General features: G+C 37.7%; 1 protein-coding gene across 5 annotated transcripts in view; it reads right to left on the bottom strand.

Moving 5' to 3' along the window:
* Positions 1-23,663, bottom strand: part of MTDH (metadherin) — a 56,460-nt gene that overhangs the window by 26,702 nt on the left and 6,095 nt on the right. For all 5 annotated transcript variants that reach the window (XM_043601440.1, XM_043601438.1, XM_043601442.1 and 2 more), the window contains exons 2-5: positions 15,595-15,696; positions 3,816-3,900; positions 2,954-3,130; positions 1,495-1,560 (exon numbers count right to left, since the gene is read on the bottom strand). In XM_043601440.1, coding sequence (XP_043457375.1) covers positions 1,495-1,560; positions 2,954-3,130; positions 3,816-3,900; positions 15,595-15,696 — 430 coding nt within the window. The remainder of the gene's footprint in view (positions 1-1,494; positions 1,561-2,953; positions 3,131-3,815; positions 3,901-15,594; positions 15,697-23,663) is intronic.

Genomic DNA, 23,663 nt, shown 5'->3' with positions numbered 1-23,663 from the left:
GGATGACTTTTAGTTTAAAAACTAAGAGGAGGCTTGAACTTTATATATTAATAATGTTTTCAACAGCAGAATGACTTGCTCAAAGAAAGTATAAAAGAGCAAACAGGGAAACAACACATATTCTGGTATACTCGGTATACTCACCCACTAAAAATATGAAGATTTCTCCTTAGTTATTATGTTCTTTCTTTAAATGTTTACACACACACACACACACACACACACACACACACACACACACAATGTATAAGGCAGTGATTCTAAAACCTGGCTGCACATTAAAATCAATTGAAAATTTTCTTAAAAGTAGACAATGGAGCCTCAACCCAGACTAATTAAAATCAGAATCTTGAGGGGTGCGTGCCTGGTTGGCTCAGGTCAGTGAAAAATGTGACTCTTAATCTTGAGGTTGTAAGTTTGAGCCCCACGTTTGGCATAGAGATTACTTAAGAAAATAAAAAAAATCAGGGGCACCTGGGTGACTCAGTCGGTTGGGCATCCAACTTCGGCTCAGATCATGATCTCCTGGTTTGTGGGTTCGAGCCCTGCGTCAGGCTCTGTGTCACAGCTCAGAGCCTGGAGCCTGCTTCGGGTTCTGTGTCTCCCTCTCTCTCTGCCCCTCCCTCACTCATGCTCTGTCTCACTCTCTCTCTCTCAATAATATAGTAAACGTTAAAAAAAAAATTTTTTTTAAAAGAAAAAAAAATCAAATCAAACCAGAAGCTCTATGGGTTGAGCCCAGGAATCAGTATGTATGTGTGTATATATGTACACACGCACGTGTTGTGTTGTGTTTTTCTAAGCTTCCTAAATGACTGTAACGTGTAGCCAGGATTGAGAATCATGGGAATGAAGGAAGCTGACAGAGTTAAAACAAGCCTGAAATAAGGTGCTTTTTCATTTCTGAATTTATAGTATACTACAACACTTTTAGTTTTTAGGTAAGATATACTACTCTACTTAATTCAATCTTTATCATAAACGAGTACATAAAATATATTTTCTAATTGTGGAGCACTGGGTAACTTCAGACTGTAGTCCATTTATTGTAAAATATTTAATATTGTTAAAGAAGCAGTTTAAACGATGATAGGTATTAAGGTTTTTTCCTTAATAAACAGGGGTAAAGTCTTTTATCCCATATATTAAAACCAAGTCCTCCCCCCCCCACTCAAAATCCTTCTTTTCTCTATTGACTTACACAATGCAAACAAGAATAAAAACTGCATATAAGCTATTACTAAAAGATTGCTTTTACATATGGGGGAGAGGGAGAAACAACTAGAACATACCAAAGCCTGTTAGAAGTGGGAATGATTTTTCTTTTTATCCATTTTCCAAAATGTCTGGATTGTGATTATATTACTTTAGTAATTAAAAATCATTTCTAAGCCTTTTTTTTTCCTTCTGTATCATTCATGTGAGGAAAGAGACATGTATATAAGTTTCTATTTTGATGGGCCTTCAATTTAAGTTACATGTAATTTCTCTCACCCTGAAGTGTAGAATCTCCTTTTCCAGACTTAAAGTTGCTAACTTGAACATTTAGATGAGAATCACCTGGTTGAAATAGAAATAAAATTTATTTAATACTAAACAGGCCACTATGCACATTAAATTAGGAGTTAACACACAATTTAATTTTCACTTATTTTTAATAAATTGCTTCAAGTACTAAATTCTTACACTGGAAAAGAGTCAGTTTTACCCACAACATACATGACATGTCCTTAGGGAACTGAGTTCTTTAGTTACCATACTCTTAGTCAACTAAAATGGCAATATAGGACCTGGAAAATTGCTCAAATATATGGAGAGTCTGCTGTTCAATAATGGTTATCAAGATTCTTTTCAGTAGAACTGGAGAACTGGGCTCTGTAATTGGATTCAACTTTGCCACCTCTCAACAATACCAGCTGCCTTTTCAATAATCCTGGAAGCAAACACATCCAACTTAAAAACACTGCCAGTATTTGGGACCAGGACTTAGGAAATATGGCAAGAGGTGCGAATACATGTTACAACAAAGATACTATTTCTCCGACACTAAAAAGCAGAATGATCACAATGTATTAAAAAACTAGCATGACACAGGATTGTGCAGCAAGGAAAGCATGCCCAAGACAGTGAAAAGGGGTCACCAACAGAAGTGCTAAAGCATGACTAATATGGGATAGTGAAAATGCATAAATAGACGTTGTTGCTACACCAAAGCGATAAATTCCAGCAGGTCATCAAGCAAAAAAGTAAAAGGCTGAGAAAGTGGTCTAGAGACAATGTGGGGTAGGGAGGCAATTAATAAAAAGGTGAAGGAAGAAAAGTCAGTGCCCAAGTTGAACAGTATCACTCTGCAGACTGATGTTTCCAGGGTAAAATGATGGCAATGTAAAGAGCTACTAAGAAGCCATCAATATTGGATAGTCTGAGCATGTGAAATACTTGGGAAGACCATTAGCTCCACAACCTCTGAAGTTCCAGTCCAGCTTTATCAAACACCAAAGCATTCTCAAAAAGTTGGGGTGATAAGAAGTCCAAGACAGAGCCTGCACTATCCAGAACATGCTAGTTTCATCTTGGAATGCAAGCATCCAACATGCAGAATGGTGACAAATAATTCCACTTAAATGTCTTGTCCACTATAAAAATGGAGATGTAAGAGAGCTGGGGCAAAGCACTGCACACAAGGAAAAAGGCAACATCATTTTCTCATGTGACTCAAGGCAGAAAGGCAATTTTAATTTAAAAAGCCATTCATTAGGCGGTATGTAATGAGTAACACTGCTGGTTATCAGGTAAACCGATACATGGTCCACAATGCTCTCACGAAGAAGGGTATATCAGCACAATGATGTAAGCTGTTCAAAATAGTCAAATTTTTGACGTAATGATATTTTGTACATCTGATTAAAAGGAGCTGGATTTGATGTATGACTCTTATGTTCCACTAATATACCTTTATTCTTCTTGGAACCAACAGGAAATGATGCGGTTGTAAGTTGCTCGGTGGTAACTGTGATGGTATTTTCTATCCCAGGGATAGTTGAATCCAATGAACCAGAATCAGTCTGCACCTTATCACGTTTACGCTGCTGTCGTTTCTCTCTGTGACTAATTTTAGTTTCCCAGGCTCCTGACATAGCCCCAGAGAAAAAAGTGTTATTCAGTAAAGGGGAAGAAAAAAGTTGCAGTTTTTTTGGGGGGGGGGGTGGGGCACACAAAATATCATGATAGTAAACTAAAAACCAAGTGTACCGATGATATTAACTTATCCTAAGAATTTAATCTCAGTATGTTGTTTCAGGCAGCTAACTGCCATTATTATTTATTCTGCTAATTTTTATCAACTCTGTCCTCTATGATTTATAAAAAAATGATAAATATATGTTATCTTATATATATTTTTTATCCTGCCAGACAGAAGGGATAGGAGAGTATTATAAATAAGTACTAATAAATGGATTTATTTGGTGATGACAATAAAGGGCTTACTCAAGAATTTTGTACACAACCTTTTAGGGATAGTGTATTTAAGAATAGGGAAAAAATTAAAACCATAGTTCTAAGAAAAAAGACAAAACAATTGCTCAACATATTGAGCTAGACCCTCAATTTGAAGATGGTTCCCTTCAGGAAACGCACTTAAATAAAAAAAAAGTGTTTTCTAACAATGTCACAAATCTGTACATTAAAATCTGTAGTTACTAAAAAGAAAAGCTAGATACAAGATTAAGCAACACAAATGCAGCTTTTATATAATCCACCTTGGTAAAAAAGGATTAAGAATGTTTCTATAGTCCTTTCACTTGCTCAAGTACCTTCATCAACTTCCTTTCCATCATGGCGTGAACTGTTTTGCACTGCTTTAGCATCTGACTTTGATTTCTTCTTATTTTTCTTTGACTGAAAGCAAAATAGAATGTTACTTAATATTTCATTGTTTTTGAAAAGGTAGGAGTCAGTAAAATACATAATGAAATGTATGATGCTGACAACCAAAAAAATTTAATGTCTGATAAAAGAACTTAACATTAAATGGCAATAATAATAGGAGGGTACAATTTATTGAGTGGTTACTACATGCTAAGTACTTTGCACTGATTTTCTTCTTTATTCCCTAAAAAAACTCACTAGGGAAGGTATTATTCCCATTTTAGAGATGAGGAAACGCAGACTTAGAGATGTTAAATATGAAATTGGCTATCTAGGGTCACATTAAGTTAGTAAGTGGTAGAGTCAAATTAGGAAATGGGTCTATCTGGCTTCAAAGTCTGTGCCCTTAAAAACACGCTATCCTAACTTCCATCACAAATAAGGCAGTATAATATGGTGTTTTCAGAGCAATAAAATTAAAAAAATATTGCTAGCGTTGAGAAAGAAAATGATGCACTGATTAGTGGCTTTTGGATTTTATAAAGCAGATTGCTGGAATACCCTGCTGTATAACAAATCAGAGAGTCAACCAGACAAAGCAGTTAATATTTTGTCAGTTTCAAAGCAATGCGAAAATACCTAGGATTTGCATATGGTAGGTATTTAGTAATTCATTAAAAAAAAAATACCTACACACATACAAGATGTGGGTTATTTTGAAACAGCCTTCCAATTCCATTCTGTTAATATTATTTTCTCCTCTCAGAAGCTGCTCATTAAAACTTGGAAAAGCCACGATTTCTATATTTAGATTAGTGCTTCCAGGAAAGTACTAATATTCATCAAATATTGATTTTACTTATAATCTATATTCACTCTTTTAACTGAGACTGGCTATGTATATCTTATTATCTTCAAGTTAAGTTTACCACCAGGAAAAAGATCATATCTTGATACTAAGTTTTTTTTTCTTTATGGGTAAAGCAGTAAATGATAGTTTGAGTAAGCAATAAATGACAGCTCTTAAGAGTGATTAAAAATTCTTTGACAACAGGAGTATATAAGCAACTATTCATAACAAACTTTTTATGTTCCCTGTAGTTGATCTGTACTTGTTTTTTTCCATGTTCTCATTAACATGTATCATGTTTCATGTACTGCTTTATGACATCTACCAAACCAGGCTCATATCTACTTCACAAAAATTGACGTATCATCTACATACCATAATATTTATCCTCTTTAAACTGTACAGTTCGGTGGATTTTAGTAGATTCAAGGTCGTACAACTGTCACCATTTTCTAATTCCAGAACACTCTCATCATCCCGAAGAAGAAACGTGGTACCAATGACCAGTCGGTGTCCCCACCACCTTTTTCCCACTAGCATCTACGACCAATCTACTTTCTATCGACTGTCTCTCACACCCACTCAAGATAACACACTGAGCATTTTTCAGTTATAGCCTGAAATAGAGGTCAGCAAACTTTTTCTATAAGGTATCAAATAATAAATATTTTAGGCTTTCCAAGGCACATATAGTTCTATACATAGTGATCTTACAACCCTGCTGCTGTAGCATGAAAGTAGCCATATACAATATGTAACTGAATGGCTGTGACTGTGTTTCCACACAATTTTATTTACCAAAATAGGCCTCTGGCTGATCTAGGGGACCAGAGTTTGCCCATCCCTGGTCTAGAACAGCACTGTACAATAGAATATAATACAAGCCATGTTTGTAATTTAAAGTTTTCTAGCATACAGATGTCAAAAAGATGAAAGAGGTCACATTAATTTTAATATACGTTAACTCAACATAACCCAAATACATTTCAAAAGGTAATGAATATAAAAAGTTATTAATAGTATGAGAAGGAACGCTAAATAGCCATTAAGTAGCTACCACATTGGACCGTACAGACCTACAGGAACTAACTAAAGTTAAGTACCTCCATTTTACAGATAAGAAAACTGAGGCCATAAGAGATTATATAAATAGCTTAAGACAAGAGGGTTATTAAGTGGTAAATCCAGAACTAAAATTCAGTTCTGACTCTAGATCCTGCCCTCACAAATACTCTGCTATCCTGTCACTCTACATTGAACTCTACAAATTTAATCATGTATTACTTATGCGATTTTGGGCTAAGTGCCTCTAAACCCCTTTCCCCAACTGCCATTTGGGACAAAAATTCCTAACTTCATATGAGGTTCCTTTTTTTTTTTTTTTAATGTTTATTTATTTATTTTTGAAGGAGAGAGAGACAGAGCATGAGCACGTGAGGGGCAGAGAGAGAAGGAGACACAGAATCTGAAGCAGGCTCCAGGCTCTGAGATGTAAGCACAGAGCCCGATGCGGGGCTCAAACCTACCCACGAGCAGTAAGATCGTGACCTGAGCCAAAGTCAGCCGCCCAAACGAGAGCCACCCAGGCACCCCCACATAAGGTTCTTTTAAAGATTAAAGAAGATGTGAAAGCAGACTAACTACAAAATAGTATACATAAGCATATATAAGACTTTAAAGGAGAGAAAGTATGAAAAAAGGGGAGAAGTTATATTCACACTGAAATATACTGTGATTCGTCACTAAAATGAAATCTGCAGAAAAATAAGACAGACTACCTTGATTTAGGCTTAGGTCTTGTTTGATTTTAGTTAAGTAACTAACCAAAGAATAATGCTTACCCAGACAAGACTTAATAACGTATTTATAAAAAGCTTTAACACAAATATGCATTCATGCTACTATTTGCCTTAGCCGTCCTACTGACGTAAACATCTTACTTGTGGGCAGCTCCACTACAGTGAACGCTTTTGAAGGAAAATGCAAATACAAAGTGCCAGCTCCTGTGTGACCACGCTCTTCCCTCCTATTCTTTGTCAGCCTCTACCATGGAGCTAGTTAACCTCTCCTAATGGCTGTCATGCAATCAAGATTTATTAAATCCCTACGATGTGCTAGACATACACTCCCAAGATTGTTTCTTTGTAAATTTTATACACACCCTCCTGACAGTGTATATACATTTGTAAAACAACTATTTTTTAGTGACAGCAATATGACCGAACATGCTTCATTATTTTTGAATAAGCTTCTCAATTCATGTATTTTAATACTTCAATACTTTTAATAACTATCATACTTGACAAAAGTATAGAGATTCACTTAAACGAAGGCCATGCTTGTCAAAACATGACACTAATTTTTCAACCTCATCCTCTAAGTATGCAAAGGTTTTTGTGGACATCTAACTAGTAAAAGTTAATCTTCCTCAACACCAGCGGTTCCTGCAATCGAATCTGATGGTTTTTTACTTTGGTATTTTTAACAAATGGATCCACTAAAAAGACTTAAAAAAAGTTTGTTTTTGTTTTAACTGGTTATATCACTATCACTTATATAGATCTTCCTAATTAACCCAGTCAGGTTTCAAAAGAATTCTATGAGGCAGATGTTATTACTTCCACTTTACAGATGAGAAAAGAAGGCACAGAATGATTAACTAACCAACCCCAAGATCACCTAATTATTAAGTGTCAGAACTGGGATTTGATAAGCATGCTCCAAAATCTGGGCTGCTATGCTTCTGTTAGGAAACTGCTCCCAAGCTGTTAAATTGTGCAGATATGAGAATTTTCACAAGTAACAGACAAATAATTTATTTTATTTTAGAAACAGGGAGAGCATGAGTGAGGGAGAGGGGCACAGAGAGAGGGAGAGTCTCAAGCAGGCTCCAGGCTCAGTGTGGAGCTCAACGTGGGGCTTCATCCCACAACCCTGGGATCTAACCTAAAGGTTAGAAATGGATGCTATGATACTTTAGTCTGCAGGTAAGTGGCTAGTGTGTAAGATTTCCCCCTAACTCATGGCAGTAACTATTCTGTTTTCTGAGACTTTTGTTCTATTTCCATTGGGTCAAAATTTTTCTTTTTTGTAATGGTGACAGTGATTTTAAAAATGTACATACCTGACAAAATTAAAAGCGGTCAGTGAAGTTCATCATTTTGAAAACTAAGCAACTGCCTCTTGAAAAGTCTGAAAACTACTGCTTTAGGATCAATTTCATCCACCTTTTGCCTAAACAAATATGGTAAGTCCCTATTTTATACTGCTCCACATTCAGCACTATTTATTTTTCTCACTTGTCTCAAACATATAGATGAACAAGGCATAAATGGCAAAGGATGGATGGTCCAAAGAACATATTATTTACATTTCTCTGAACTATCTATACCAACAGTTCTTAATCTTGGTAACTTGGTGACATGATGTAAGGATGAGATTAATTACAAAAAGTGTCACAAACCTTTTTAAAAGTAGAGAGAGTTCCAGCAGGTTTTCCTGCTTTTCGGGGTGGTGGTGGTGGTGGTATAATTTAAACTACAGCCAAGATTTTTCCACCCACTACTAGTCTGATACATTTCCCTGAATGCAAGGAAGGAGTAGGATTGTAGATGAAGGGAAGTACCCACAACCTGTACTTTACCTTCCTCCTTACCCTCGTTAGTTAGATTTTCTTTCACTGCACTTACCACCACCTACCATTAGAGAATATATTTGCGGGGCGCCTGGGTGGCGCAGTCGGTTAAGCGTCCGACTTCAGCCAGGTCACGATCTCACGGTCCGTGAGTTCGAGCCCCGCGTCAGGCTCTGGGCTGATGGCTCAGAGCCTGGAGCCTGTTTCCAATTCTGTGTCTCCCTCTCTCTCTGCCCCTCCCCCGTTCATGCTCTGTCTCTCTCTGTCCCAAAAATAAATAAACATTGAAAAAAAAAATTAAAAAAAAAAAAAAAAAAGAGAATATATTTGCTTTATTTTAGTCATCCCTTTTCCCATTTTATCCTATTTTATCAATCGTTATATTCCTAGTTCCTAGAATAATACACCTTGCAGACAGCAGTTATTTGGTTAATCAGTAAAAGAGCCTAAAAATAAATTGCGTTATATATGGTCCTGTCTGCCCAATTCTCATTGCCCCCAAAATAAAACCTCTGAGCTACTCTATTTGTATACTTGAACACTTATGCAAGCCATTAAATTATTTAAATACATTTGGTGTGAGCTCACGAATTATGGTACACCACACAAGCGGCATGACTACCAACCCAGAATCTTAGAAAAAATTTACAAGAAACCTTTCTTAAGAACTTTATCTAGCCCCAAACTCTTTCCCAGACATGGTTCTCAAATTTCCAACAGCTTAATAAATTAATTCCACTTGGAGACTCCATTTATTACCTCAATCTTAGCATGTTTAAAACCAAATTCATTTTCTCACTCTATTTCAATCTCCTCTTGCCACTCCCACTTGCCTCATTCAACTACAGCATCATGGGAAAATGATGGGCTAGAGGAGAAGTCCTGGTTCTGGTCTCCTTTCTGCTATTTGTCAGGAGTTTAGACAGAAAAGTCTAGGGGGCAAAAATGAGGTTTCTCTCGTAAGATACTCCCTCTTTGATGGAAACTACTGTGTTTACCTTCAAAGGGGGCACTGAAACTACTAATTCTTGGATGGAACCCAAGAATCATGAAGCTATAGATTCTATGGCACAAGGAGCCCAAAAGGTCAAGAGTCCAAGACCTACATAATCAGATTCAAAGCATTCCAGATAATGAAATATTTTAATGAATCCAAAAGATTGTATTAGAAGTTTAAAAGAGGTGTTCAGCAAAAAAAAGCCAGACAATAAATATTTTATGCTTTGCAGACTATAAGGTCTCTATTGCAACCACTCAACTTTGCTGTTGTAATATAAATGCAGCCACAGACAATAAATAAGTGTGGCTGCATTCCAATAAACTTTCAAAAAATAGGCAGAGAGCTACATATGGCCAATGGTCATGGTTTGCCAATCCCCGATTTTAGACTATTGTTTCTAAGACGTATTATGGAAGGTAAAACACAAATGCATGTAAATTCACTGGGCATGCAGTGTTCTCTGTTTTGCTAAGAGCTACTATACCTTACAGTTGTTTAAAATCTATGATGCCTTGGAATAAGTTTGTCTATGGTCTTCTAAACACTGATCACTCCTAGAATAGTGGTTCTCAAACTTCTTGGTTATAGGATACTCTTAAAACAGACCAAAGATATCAAAGAGCCTTTGTTTACATGGGTTGTTTCTACTGGTATCTAACATACTATAAATTTAAACTAAGATATTATTTAATATATTAATTTATTTCAAAATAATAATAGACTAATTACATACTGTTTAATTACACCTATATAAATAACTGTATTTTCCAAAACAAACAAATAAACATTTTAGTGAGCAGCACGGTTGGTATGTTCTACAGTTTGCAAATATCTTTAATGTCTGGCTTCATAAAAGATAGCAAGATTCACATACCTCCTTTTGCATTTAATTTTACTGTGATACGTTATTTAAAGCATGTGATGAAAATCTGACTATATACACACAGATATATAATTGGAAAAAGGATCTTTAAGACTTTTTAAGAATATTTACTAATTGTGGGAGAGTGCAAATGGGGGAGGGGCAGAGAGAGGGGACAGAGGATCTGAAGCCAGCTCCTCGCTGACAGGCTGACAGCAGTGAGCCTGATGTGGGGGTTCGAACTCACGAACCATGAGACCATGACCTGAGCTGAAGTTGGACACTCGAACCAACTGAGCCACCCAGGTGCCCTGGATTTTTTTTTTTTTTTTTTTTTTTTTTTTTTTTTTTGAGAGACAGAGTGTGCATGAGAGCAGGGAGAGTGGCAGAGGGGTAGGTGGGGGGTGGGGGGGATGGGAGGGAGAGAGGGAGAGAGAGGGAGGAAGAGGAAGAGAGAGAGAGAATGAATCTCAAGCAGGCTCCACACCCAGCATGGATACCACGACCCTGGGATCATAACCTGAGCCGAAATCAAGAGTTGGATAATCAACTGACTCAGCCACCGAGGTGCCCCAGGTAAAAGGATTGGTTTTTATTTTTTTTAATGTTTATTTATTTTTGAGAGAGAGAGAGACAGAGCGAGAGAGAGAGCTCTGAGAGAGCTCTGAGGAGGGTCAGAGAGACAGGGAGACACAGAATCTGAAACAGGCTCCAGGCTCTGAGCTTCCAGCACAGAGACCAATGCAGGGCTCGAACTCACAAACTGCGAGATCATGACCTGAGCCAAAGTCGGACACTTAACCGACTGAGCCACCTAGGCGCCCTTAAAAGGATTGTTTTAATAGTTTTGTTGTTGTTGTTTTTTGCTTTTTCAGATAATTGTGATATCCTTTGACATTACACCAAAGGTTAGTGGTTGACAGGGGCTGGGACTAAGAAGAAAAGGAGAAAATGGGGCGTTACTGGTAGTGGGCAGAGGAAAATGTTCAAAAACTAGACTATGGCGAGAGCCGTACAACTCTGCAATAAAACTAAAATCATACACTTATATGAAATAAATTTTGTGGTATATCTCAAAATAAAGCTGCTTAACAAAAAAGAAAGAAAACCAATGAGCGTAGACTTAAACAGGGTGAGGGGTAGGAACAGAGACCTGTATCACAGGCAGGACCTTTAGGTTATGTTCAAGGTTGTAGAGTAAGAGCAATGGGAAGTCACAAGGAACTTAAGGTAGAGGTAGGGGAAAGTATTATGCTGAAACTTGTCAAGTGGTAGTTTCTTAAAAATTGTTGCAACATGGAATCTGAAAGTGCATCAATGAACTTTCCACACTCTATTGGTCTACCTTGTGCATTTAATGAAACTTTCACAGTTGTCTGATTTTGTAACATGCAAGTACTGGTCACCTGGAAAATACTGGTTCAGTGAGTTACACGCATCTTCTAAAATGTTAAAACATTCCATTGTATACAGTTTTAAAAATCACATTTGTTAATATCACAACTGATCTCATCAGATATTCTTTAAGCACAGGGATGCTGTCAAGCTAATGGTGGCAGATACAAATTTTCCAGATTTCTAATTTTCACTCAGAAACAAATCATTGTATCATTTGCAACAAATACTAAGTATTCTTTTCCTTGAAGTGACAGGATCATTTTAATTATTTTTGAGAAAATGTCTGCAAGTACCCAGGTCTAAATAACCATTGGTATCTATCAGCTGTTCTTTCACATAAAAACAGTAACTAGTCTAGGTTGCAACTCAATTGTACAAATATTCTTCCTCAAGACAACCACTGTTCTTCAGTACACAGCATACTGTAGGTATACTTCCTATTTCATCATGAAAAATAATTAAAAAGCATGTGTTCAGAGGTCAAGATTTAATGAAATTAATAATGATCATTTTTATAGCTTCATTAAGAATACTCTTAAGTGAAACTAGCATTTTTTTTTTTTTTTTTTTTAAACTATGAGTGGATTGCATAAAGAATACAGTTACTAGTAGTCTGGTGTCACCGTCACGATTTGTGCTCGGAAGCCAGCAGTTTTACTTGCTATTGCTTCTGCACCATTAGTGCAACTATCAACACGGTGAAGAAGGCAAATGTCCTAATTATTATGAAAACAGTTTCATCCCCCAGGGCCCAACAAAAGGGTCCCTGGGACCCCATCCCAGGGGTCCACAAACCACACTTGGAGAACAGCTGCCTCCGTGAAATTGAGGGAGCATTATTTACTAGGTATGTGATGCTGGGCAATCCACTAAACTCTTTTTAATGAGCTGTATTAAAAAAAAAAAATGATAGTACCCCTCTCCTTCCTCAACCAAGACTTAGTCAACAGGGTCAAAAGAGGTGAAAATATTTTGTACTATGTAGCAACATAAAAATGTAAGAGCTTATTAATACTTAAAATGAATGATATTTCAGTAGGACACCATTGACTTCATTCTGAACATAAACAAATTTGATTGTGACCAAATTTTATACATTTTGGTTTCTGTTGTTTCTCTAACAATCTTTACACTTCTATCTTAATTCAAATCCTCATAATCACTCACAAGCCTGACCTGTTAATCATAAACGTTGCTGCCAGCTAAACATATCTATTTTTATCATACCCCACCCCCACCTTGACCAGTCAAACTTATCGAGAGCTTTCCATTAAGAATATCTTTTGTTTCAGCTGAATAATGTCTGATTGTGTCCGTTTGTTTCTCTCTCACTTGCCAAAGCTGGCCTCCTCACTTCTACTTACTAAAATACCACCACCCCTAGCCTTAAGAGTCCAATTGTCAATTCTTTCTGGCCACCCAAATTGGATAATCTTATTCCTGTGAATATCTGGCACCCAAAGTCTTGTTACCTGGTATCTTCTCCTGTGCTTGCCTTTCCTTAACTAGACTGCAGTCTTTCTGAGAGTAAGTACTTCTTCCATTCTTATTCTCTTCAGCATCCAATAGCACAATGCATTCAGCCAGCTAATGGTCCTAGGTCTACTCTACTAGAGACCAGTACCGATGAAGTATTGACCTTCACAGCCAAATAAAGACCTAGAAAACTATGGTAGTTTAACTTGCTTTATAGACACAAGATCTATAACTCTTGTCATACGTGGTTTTTAGACAATGTTTTACTTCTAAGGCTTATTACTCAAGTGACAGGGCAAGGTATTCAATATCACAGCTTAGAGTGCTTAGATGTGGCTCTGAGAGAAAAACATACAATGATGCATATTAAGGTACATAAGTAGATCTAAGAGAAGCCTCTTTAGAAAGAAAGTAATAAAAAGCCTTAAAAACACATATTTACAACATGCAAAAACAGTGCAATAGCATAAAAAATGAACTGAAATAAAGTCTTTTGGGCTAAACCAAGTTAAAAAGCATAAATTCAAGATGCAGACAGCAAAAAGAAACACTAGCCATGAGCTGTAGCATTTACTATTATGCAAAAAGCCTAACCAAGTAGACAGCAAACCAAAGGCAGAAGTTTTGTTCTGAAAAAGCAACAGCAACTGAAAGGAGGCAGTACTGTCAAGTGACTGAAAAACGCATGGGCTTTGGCACCGGAATGAGCCGGATTCAAATCCTAGCTCAGAAACTGTGCGCTGAGTAAAACTGCAAAATCCCTCCATGCTGAGAGTCCTTATTTGTACAATGGGGCGGTTACTACCTGCCTGCTAGAGTTTATGAAAGGATCAGAAATAATACACAGCAGTAAAAAGCACAGACTTTGAAGTCAGATGGGTCTGGGTTAGAACTGACTACATCTAATAGCTTAGATAACTTATGCCTCAGGTTTCTTATTTGTAAGATAGGTATAATATCACCTCCTGTGTGCTCTTATGAGGATAAATAAAATAACATGGATAAATATTCTATAAAGTCTTAAAAGCACACCCGATATGTACTTTGTCCCTACAAGATATATGTACATACATTCATACATTATACACACACCCCACTTTGCATAGTGCCTGCCATTTTACAGATATTTAAAATGTCAATTATTGTAATTATTTCCTAACATAAGAAATTTCAGAATAATTATAAACTCTAAACTGTGGTTTTTTCATCTTCCTACACCCGATCTATATATGATTAACCAATCAGAGATGAATGGCAGTTCATCAATTATTCCAACTACAAATATTTCAGGATAATTCAGGGAGTGGAAAAAGGAACAAGCATAAAATAATCACTAGTAGGAAGAAAATCCAGAAACAAGGAAATATTATAGGGAAGGAGTACAAATACGTATTAGACATATAAACTATTCACACTTTAAATTTACAATCCTGAAATTGTATGCTTACTTGTTAATACAAGTTATTTCCTATTTATTTTTCTGCCAAAGGCAAAATCAGGCATACATTTAACTTTTGCCCACAACTATCCTTCATTTTACGCCATCCTACCTGCAGCCATCTTGAACCTAGACCAATTTTACTGGGTTACGGAGGAGAACTGATCTTACCAATTCTTTAAAGACACTTTAAAAATTGTAAGCGTTAAGAAAGTGTAGCAACCATTTCATACTATTATTCTGTAGGACTGGAATTGTCGCATTCTGGTTTCTAGAAACCACTTATCTACCTTTCGTTATTTTTTGGTTTGTCTTTCTTTGTTAAAAAGGAGTTATGCATGCACAGGGTTTTAAAAAGGGAGTGGAAGAGCACAAGTATTAAATGTATCGAAAGGACTTAAATGAGAAGTTTCTCTCCCACAGCAGGACAACCCACTGTTAACAGTTCCTTTTTACATTCTGCCTAAATCAAATAAAAAATGGGTCAGTTCTAACACTGAAAACTGAATAAAACCCCAGGAATGTACCATTTATGGGGTATGACAGATTGTCTTATTTGAAAACTTAAGAGTGCACAGAACATTCTCTTTTGTTCAACAAACTCAAAATGTCTAATAAGTAGACAATTATGTCTCCATCAGAAGAGAAATCTATTTCAACACTTAATACCATCGAACAAGTTGGTAAGCTTTTTATGTCAGAAGTGTACTATTAACAAAGATAATACAATCCTGTTTTCAAATAAGAGGGTGTTACATACCTGCAACCTTACTCCTATAGAAGACGTTCAAGTCATAAATAAAACTGTTTTGGTAAAGTGAATATTTAATACTGCCACAGCATGTTTAAAAATATTTGGTGATACATCCTTCCTTTTAAAAGCAAAAAAACAAAACAACTTACTTACGCCTTTACCACCCATCTGCTATGATAAATTCATATTTTCAGTTGTCCTTAAATGGGGAAGTATACATACAATTTTGTGAAACAGAAAAACATCATTTTTATATATGTCACTCTCTTTATTAAGAGACTTGCATATAATTTCATATGTTCCCAAACTTACCTTTTCATTTTTTTTATCTGTCTCTAAGGGCTGCTTTGCTGTTATACTTCGAGGAGTTCGGACAACTTCCTCGTCAGCCACTTCAACCGTCCGTCCATTAGGCTGCACGGGTAACAAAAAGAATCTTGTTATCAAACTGCTTGGAGGGTCAAATCAAAGATTTATACTCAAGAAACAGCATATACTACAATCAAATGCTACCCCCGACCCAACTTTAATAGGTTTCTGTACAGCCATGTTGTAAGACTTGATGTGCTACTATCTCTAATAACTGTGTTTTGTAATATGATAATGAACCTATAAACAAAAGCCTGTACCACAAATAAATTTTCTGATCTCACCCAGGGTATCAGTTCCTCCAACAAAAACTCATGGAATGAAAGCAGGAATATGGGGAACTAAACTGTATTTGCACTCTCACCACCAATTAGTAGTGTAATCTCAAAACGTTTCACTCATTATCTTTTAAGTCTTATTTCCACATATATAAAATTATAGATCTGGTCTATTCAAAAGTCAGTAAACTTTTTCGATAAAGGGACAGGAAATATTTTAGGCTTTGTGGGCCATATCATCTCTGCTGCAACTACGAAACAGTGCAATTTTGTACAAAAGCAGCCAGAGATGAATAAATTGAGAGTGGCTGTATTCCAATGAATCTTGATTTGCAAAACACTAGTAGAGGGCCAGATTTGGTCCCTGGTCCATAATCTGTTGGCCTCTATATTAGATTATCTCTAATGCCTCTCGTAATTCTATTATCTAATGGTTCTATTGTTCTGGGATTAAGAAATTTACCAAGCCTGGGGCGCCTGGGTGGCGCAGTCGGTTAAGCGTCCGACTTCAGCCAGGTCACGATCTCGCGGTCCGTGAGTTCGAGCCCCGCGTCAGGCTCTGGGCTGATGGCTCAGAGCCTGGAGCCTGTTTCCGATTCTGTGTCTCCCTCTCTCTCTGCCCCTCCCCGGTTCATGCTCTGTCTCTCTCTGTCCCAAAAATAAATAAACGTTGAAAAAAAAAAATTAAAAAAAAAAAAAAAAAAAAGAAATTTACCAAGCCAGTGCTACAGCTTAAAAAGGTTACCTCAGCTTCAACACTCCGAAAATAAAAAGATATGAGTAAAATTAAGTTTGTGAATTCCAAGTCTGGGTTTTAATTAGAATCACTAGTTTTGGGGGTTAATCCTCCCCCCCCAAAAAAAAACCACATTTCTATGTTCTATCACCAGAAATATATTTAGATTCAAGAGTTTGAAGAATGGAGTCCAGGTATCTGGTATTCTAACCTCTTCTCTCTGGGTCCTACTATTTCTTTTCACTTGCTTATTCTCATACTCCAATAATTCAATGAGTTAGTAAATCAATCTACTAGTTTCAGTTGCCTTATTTCCAGTTCTTGCAGAAGAGACTTCCACCAGATTACTCATTATAGCAGAACCATACTCCAGAAAACAATAGCAATGCTCAAGTTTCTATAATGTGACTTTGCCAGAGTTTGTTCGAAATTATCAGGGATATACAGTTAGAGAAACAGACCATTAATATTCTAAAACCCGATTTGTAGGCTTTTCAAAGATTTATGGCAGAAAAGCCAAAACAAAAGCTGTCTTTTAGCTGACAAAAATCCTAATTAACCCCAATTTAATCTGCTGGGTCTTAAGCAATTTGTTAAACTCAGATGCCAAAACCAGGTCTCCTTCCTCTTGATTTGGTTTTCTTTCTCCTGTGCCGTTGTGTCACTTTCATGCTGCTTCCTCTCACCAGCTTCCCTGTGTATGTACATGTTGCGGGGGGGTGGGGGGGGGGTGGGGGGTGGGGGGGGTGGTACACAAAGAAGGGTAAGAAAACCCTGAAAGGAATCTGGACTTAGAGCAATAACCACATCAGGAATATAAAACCGTTTAATTCTACTTCCAAGATCAGCATCTCAATTGTCAGTTCTCATATGTTAGTTCTTATTATCCTCTTCAGCCAAACCTTTTCTGATTTCCTGTGGTCTGCTTCAGCTTCACCCTCTCTATACAAGCCTTATGCCCCCTGAACGATCTTGCAGCTTCAATTTTCAGTTTCCAGTCTCTAACTGGAAGCTCACAGGCTTACATTTCTGAAACTTCACTTAACTAATCCCTTCAGGAAACTTTCCATCACAGTCACTACTATAGCACTTCCATTTTATTCATGTAAATGACTACATGGAGTCATCTTAATTTATTAACTGCTAAAAGGTGAGGAATTAATTGGTCAAAAACTACAAAAAATTCAATGCAATTCCTTTGAGGCCAAACGCAGACACTGGTGATACAGCCTCCCAAATGAAAGATGAAACAATCTCCTTTTGAACAAATATAAACTCTGAAGTCCTCAATCCCGTGAGCTACAGCAGGAACACTCAGTTTCCATTTCACAGACTCTGAAATGACCGGCAAGCCACAGGTGGTCCCACACTCCAACCTGTGCCATTTTTACTTCCTTCTTCGCAAGATGAATTTATGCCATTACTGTAACTGTAGCTGTTCCTTCGGTCTATGCAGATTTCTCAATGTTCCACTAACATTTGGGAGTCAGCAACAACCCTTCCTCAAAATGCCAGATAACATGAAACAATATGCCTCCTATCCCAACAGAACTATTGGGCCCTATGAATAAAGGATACACAATGGCAGCTGTGCCTTTCCTACCCACCAGCAACACTCATCTGTCCTGCCACTAGCTGGTCAAGAAGGTCTTGTCCTGGAAAATCATTAACCACATTTAAATCAGCAAATCCAGAAATGGAGGCATATTATGTAGATCTGCTCACATGAAAGTAACTAAATGTAAGTAAGTTAATTAATTAAATAAAGGGGCGCCTGAGTGGCTCAGTCACTTGAGCCTCTGACTCTCGATTTCAGCTCAGGTCATGATCCCAGGGTTATGAGACTGAGCCCCAAGTTGGGCTCCACGCTGAGCATGGAGCCTGCTTGGGACTGTCTCTCTCCTTCTCTCTCTCCCCGCTCCACCTCCCCCCAACTTGTGCTTCCACTCTCTAAAAAAAAAGGAAAAAGAGAAAAAGAGGAAGAGAAAAAGAAAAAGCAACTAACTGCAAACCAACACTTCAAATCCAACCTGACTGCCAACAGGGTTTTATCTTTTGTATCTTATACAAAAGGTATTATCTTTTCTCATCATGAAGCCTTAATATACACGTTTCCATAGATTAGCAATTATGCGGGCCTCTCATCGTAACCTAGTATAAAATTTTCTGGAAAACTTTGAGGTGTTTCCTTCCAGGAACAACCAAAGTTAATTTCACATATAGAATATAAGCTATATTTTAAATTAGACAAGAACATCCTCCGAATTTGGTGAAAATCAACCAGAAACAGAAAAATGACAATCATTTCTTAGATGGATAAACTCCTTATAGGCAATGCTATGTCTGCTTTATTGTTATACATTGCCCAACTCCTACGCCACATCCTTTGAAAAACATATTCATGAATGAACATTGTGAGTGTGTGTGCGCACATGCGTGCGTGCGTGCGTGCGTGTGTGTGTGTGTGTGTGTTGGGAGGGGTGGTGATAAACCAAAATGAAGATACCTAGCTGACAATCAAGAAAATAAAATGCAAAAAGGAGACACACAGCAGGGGAGCAGGGTCTCTTATTGAATAATACCTGATTTTGGAGCATCTGGGTGGCTCAGTCAGTTGAGCTTCTGACTCCTGGTTTCAGTTCAGGGCGTGATCACACTGTCCCTGGGTTCGAGACCCGCATTGAGCTCCACACTGCCAGTGTGGAGCCTGTTTAGGATTCTCTCCCTCTCTGACTCACCTCTCTCTCTCAAAATGAACAAACAAACTTTAAAAAATGCCTGATTTAGGGGCGCCTGGGTGGCGCAGTCGGTTAAGCGTCCGACTTCAGCCAGGTCACGATCTCACGGTCCGTGAGTTTGAGCCCCGCGTCAGGCTCTGGGCTGATGGCTCAGAGCCTGGAGCCTGCTTCCGATTCTGTGTCTCCCTCTCTCTGCCCCTCCCCCGTTCATGCTCTGTCTCTCTCTGTCCCGGAAATAAATAAATGTTGAAAAAAAAAAAAAAAAAAATTAAAAAAAAATGCCTGATTTAAAGGAAATATAATTTTCTTTTTTTTTTTTTAATTTTTTTTTTCAACGTTTATTTATTTTTGGGACAGAGAGAGACAGAGCATGAACGGGGGAGGGGCAGAGAGAGAGGGAGACACAGAATCGGAAACAGGCTCCAGGCTCTGAGCCATCAGCCCAGAGCCCGACGCGGGGCTCGAACTCCCGGACTGCGAGATCGTGACCTGGCTGAAGTCGGACGCTTAACCGACTGCGCCACCCAGGCACCCCAAAAGGAAATATAATTTTCATGTTAGTCAACCCTTAAATTATTAATTTCATAAATGTTTATTAAGTACTTCAGGCACTGGGCTAGGGACCTCAGGAACAAGGACAAATGAAAGGAATTTGCCCTTGAGGAGTTTTGAGGTTCAGAATAAGCAGATATGCTTAATAACGGACATCTACTCCAAAGGAATCTACATCTAAGATAACCATATGTAAAGTTTAACATTTGACTTCTAAAACGAAACCATTTAGAATCCCATTTTCACTTAGTTATGTGAATTTTATTTCCACATAGAAAATATAAAAACCATGACTTCAAGTTACTTGGAAACACCTTAAGAAACTAGAAGGGCAGCCTACCAACTACCAAAAAAATGGAAGATGAAGAGACCATGGACACTGGAACTGAACAAACCTGGGATTAAGACTCGACTTCTATATTTAATCACTGTGATTATAAGCATTTTCCTTGACTTAACCCTTTATTTCATCATTTGTAAATATAAAGAAAATATGTACTCATACAAGTTTCTTGTTAAAACGACAATAAATGAGAGAACATGGCTATAATGGCTCAAATCCTCATCTCCTTGTCCAGCTTTCAGGTCACAACCAGCAAGCCTACAACCAGCGTTAAGTCCTGGTGGTCAAGAGGGTCAACAGACACTACATGCATCCATCAGGCCCAGTGCTCCAGACACACATTCTTTTGGGGAGTTAACAGAATACAAATGGTAAGTAAACACAGCCTCTCAGAGGCTAGAAATAGTCCAGGCTTGCTGTCAAAGACAGCAATGTAGTATCTTTCTTTTTTAAAAAACTGCTTATAGTTTCACCATTTTCTAATAAAAGAAAATTACATCATACTCACTTATGTTCATTCACTTACTATCCAGTAAGTGAACATAACCCCTCCAACCCTACTCGTAAAGGAAAAGAGTGTGGGTTTTAAAGGCAAGCTGAAACCAGGGTTGAATTCCCCAATGTGTGTAATCCCGGAGAAGTTACTATTTCACTAGAGTTTCAATTTTCTTAGCTTAAAGTTAATCTGAACATACAGGAGGCATAAGTAGACATATTACACCCATCATAAAAAAAGATCAAGGGCAAAATGTTATGGAAATTCAAGGTGCATCATCTTTAGCTGACAGAGTGAAGACGGCCTGACACGTAATTCCCAAGTATCTGCCGTGGGCCAAGCACCTTGCTAGATGCTTTACATGCATCATCTCATTTAGTGAACAAGACCTTGCCTTGGTCAGTGTATTTTTAGTTTGAAGAGTTCTGATATAAATTCAAGATAGAACAATTTCTTGCCATTTATTTGAAAGTGTCTTTTTTTCTGCCAAATGTGAATATGTCAAATATAAATATACTACAGCTTTAATTATAGTAATTTACTAACTTATTTTTAAATCCAACCCCAATTTTAAACTCTTAATAACTGAGAGTACAATCTTACAAATATGGCCTATGATTCAAATTTGCAAAATCATGCTATATATATCCTGAGCTATTTCCTTTAGTGTAAAGATCCTGTGCCTTCCAAGCAGCTAGCCAAAGACTCAACTCTCTTCAGGGATTCCGAACTATCAACTTGTTAACTGCACCAGGAATCCTCATGCTGTCAGCATGGAGCCCACTTCGGATGCTCTGTGCCCCTCCCCCACTCACGTGCTCACTCTCAGAAATAAACATTAAAAAAAATTAAAAAATAAAATTAAAAAAATACTCTCAAAGCTTTCATAACCTTGAGAAGTAGTACATTAACCAATAATGTCAAAGTGCAAAAGAAACCTCAAGTGTTAAGAGGGTTTATTGCTGCTCTTAATATCTAAGATAAGCATAATTATTAAAGGTCTTCTCTGTTAGGACTTTGGCAGAAAACAACGACAAGATGAAAAAGTCCTGTCATTTAACCAAACAGAGCCAAATTTCTGGAGCTTTGGTAAGAGTCATTACAATTTTCAGCACAAACTTTTGATTCTATTTTTTTAATGATTATTTACTTATTTTTGAGAGAGAGAGGGAGACAGTGAGCAAGTGAGCGGGGGGTGGGGGGGGGTGGGGAGAGAGAGAGAATTCCAAGCAGGCTCCATGCTCAGCGCAGAGCCCAATGTGGGGCTTGAGCTCACGGAACCGTGAGATCATGACCTGAGCCGAAATCAAGAGATGGACGCTCAACCGAATGAGCCACTTGGGTGCCCCCAAACTTTTGATTCTAAAAGTAAATTTTGAAAGAAATAAAGAGAGGGGCGCCTGGGTGGCTCAGTGGGTTAAGTGCCCATCAGCTAGTTCACGATCTCCTGGTTTGTGAGTTCGAGCCCCACGTGGGGCCCTGTGCTGACAGCTCAGAACCTGGAGCCTGCGTTGGATTGTGTCTCCCTCTCGCTCTGTCCCTCTCCTGCTCGTGTTCTCTTTCTCTCTCTCAAAAATGAATAAACCTTAAAGCAAATTAAAAAAAAAAAAAAGAAGAAGAAAGACAGCTGTAACTTACTGGGAAAATTGGAATTGTTCTCTGAATGCAATGTAATATCCTTGAACATGCTATGAAAACCAGAGAGGTACACGGACATCACAGCAGAATTTGTAGACTACAAATTATCATACCATTTAGCCTTTGAAACTCCTTTGCTCTATGACCTCAAATAAGTTATTATAATCTATAAATCTCAAGATTCCATTTCTGTAAAATCAGCAATGTTTATCTAGAACTCAGGAGTTTTTAATCAAATGATTTTTCTTTTTATACTTATAACATGGGGAATAGTGATTTAAAGGTAAAAAGAAAATCCTGTTTGTAGGTAGCAAGTGATATAATTTACCTTTACTAATACCTGGGATAATACAGCAAAATTACTACCTAGAATAAAAGACTATACTTCTTTTTTTTTTTTTTAATTTTTTTAACGTTTATTTATTTTTGAGACAGAGAGAGACAGAGCATGAATGGGAGAGGGTCAGAGAAGAGGGAGACACAGAATCTGAAACAGGCTCCAGGCTCTGCACTGTCAGCACAGAGCCCGACACGGGGCTCGAACTCACGGAACATGAGATCATGACCTGAGCCGAAGTCGGACGCTTAACCAACTGAGCCACCCAGGCACCCCTAAAAGACATACTTCTATTGGAATATCTTAACAGCTAAATTTACTTAGCCAAATAAATTATCCAATTAAACTATGAGGTATCATTATACTTTGTTCAGAACTGAGTTCGACAAATAATCATCAAAGGCACTTTACATACCAGGCACTGTCTGCCATTGTATATATATCAAGACATACAACCTAGGGGTGCCTGGATGGCTCAGTTGGTCAAGTGTCTGACTTCTGCTCAGGTCATGATCTGATGATTCATGAGTTCCAGCCCTATGTTGGGCTTTGTGCTGAGAGCTCAGAGCCTGGAGCCTGCTTCGGATTCCGTGTCTCCCTCTCTCTCTGCCCCTCCCCTGCTCGCTAGTGCACATGCGCTCACACTCTCTTGCTCTCTCAAAAATAAACATAAAAAAAAAAAAAAAAAAGACTTACAACCTAGTGGAGGGAAAAGGCCTCTGAAAAGTAAATGGGTAAGTAATTTACAAACTGTGATAATTATAATAAATACATACAAAGAGTTGACGCAGGAGACAGAAGGGGATGCCTATTTCAACTAGGGTGATCAGTAAATAGTTTTCTAGGAAGGTGAGGTTTTTTTTTTTTTTTTAAATGTTTATTTATTTTTGACAG

The sequence above is a fragment of the Prionailurus bengalensis genome, chromosome F2, assembly GCF_016509475.1.
Source record: "Prionailurus bengalensis isolate Pbe53 chromosome F2, Fcat_Pben_1.1_paternal_pri, whole genome shotgun sequence".
Lineage (NCBI taxonomy): Eukaryota > Metazoa > Chordata > Mammalia > Carnivora > Felidae > Prionailurus > Prionailurus bengalensis.
Note: the sequence above shows the minus strand (reverse complement) of the source record. Positions and strands in the feature narration are given on the sequence as shown.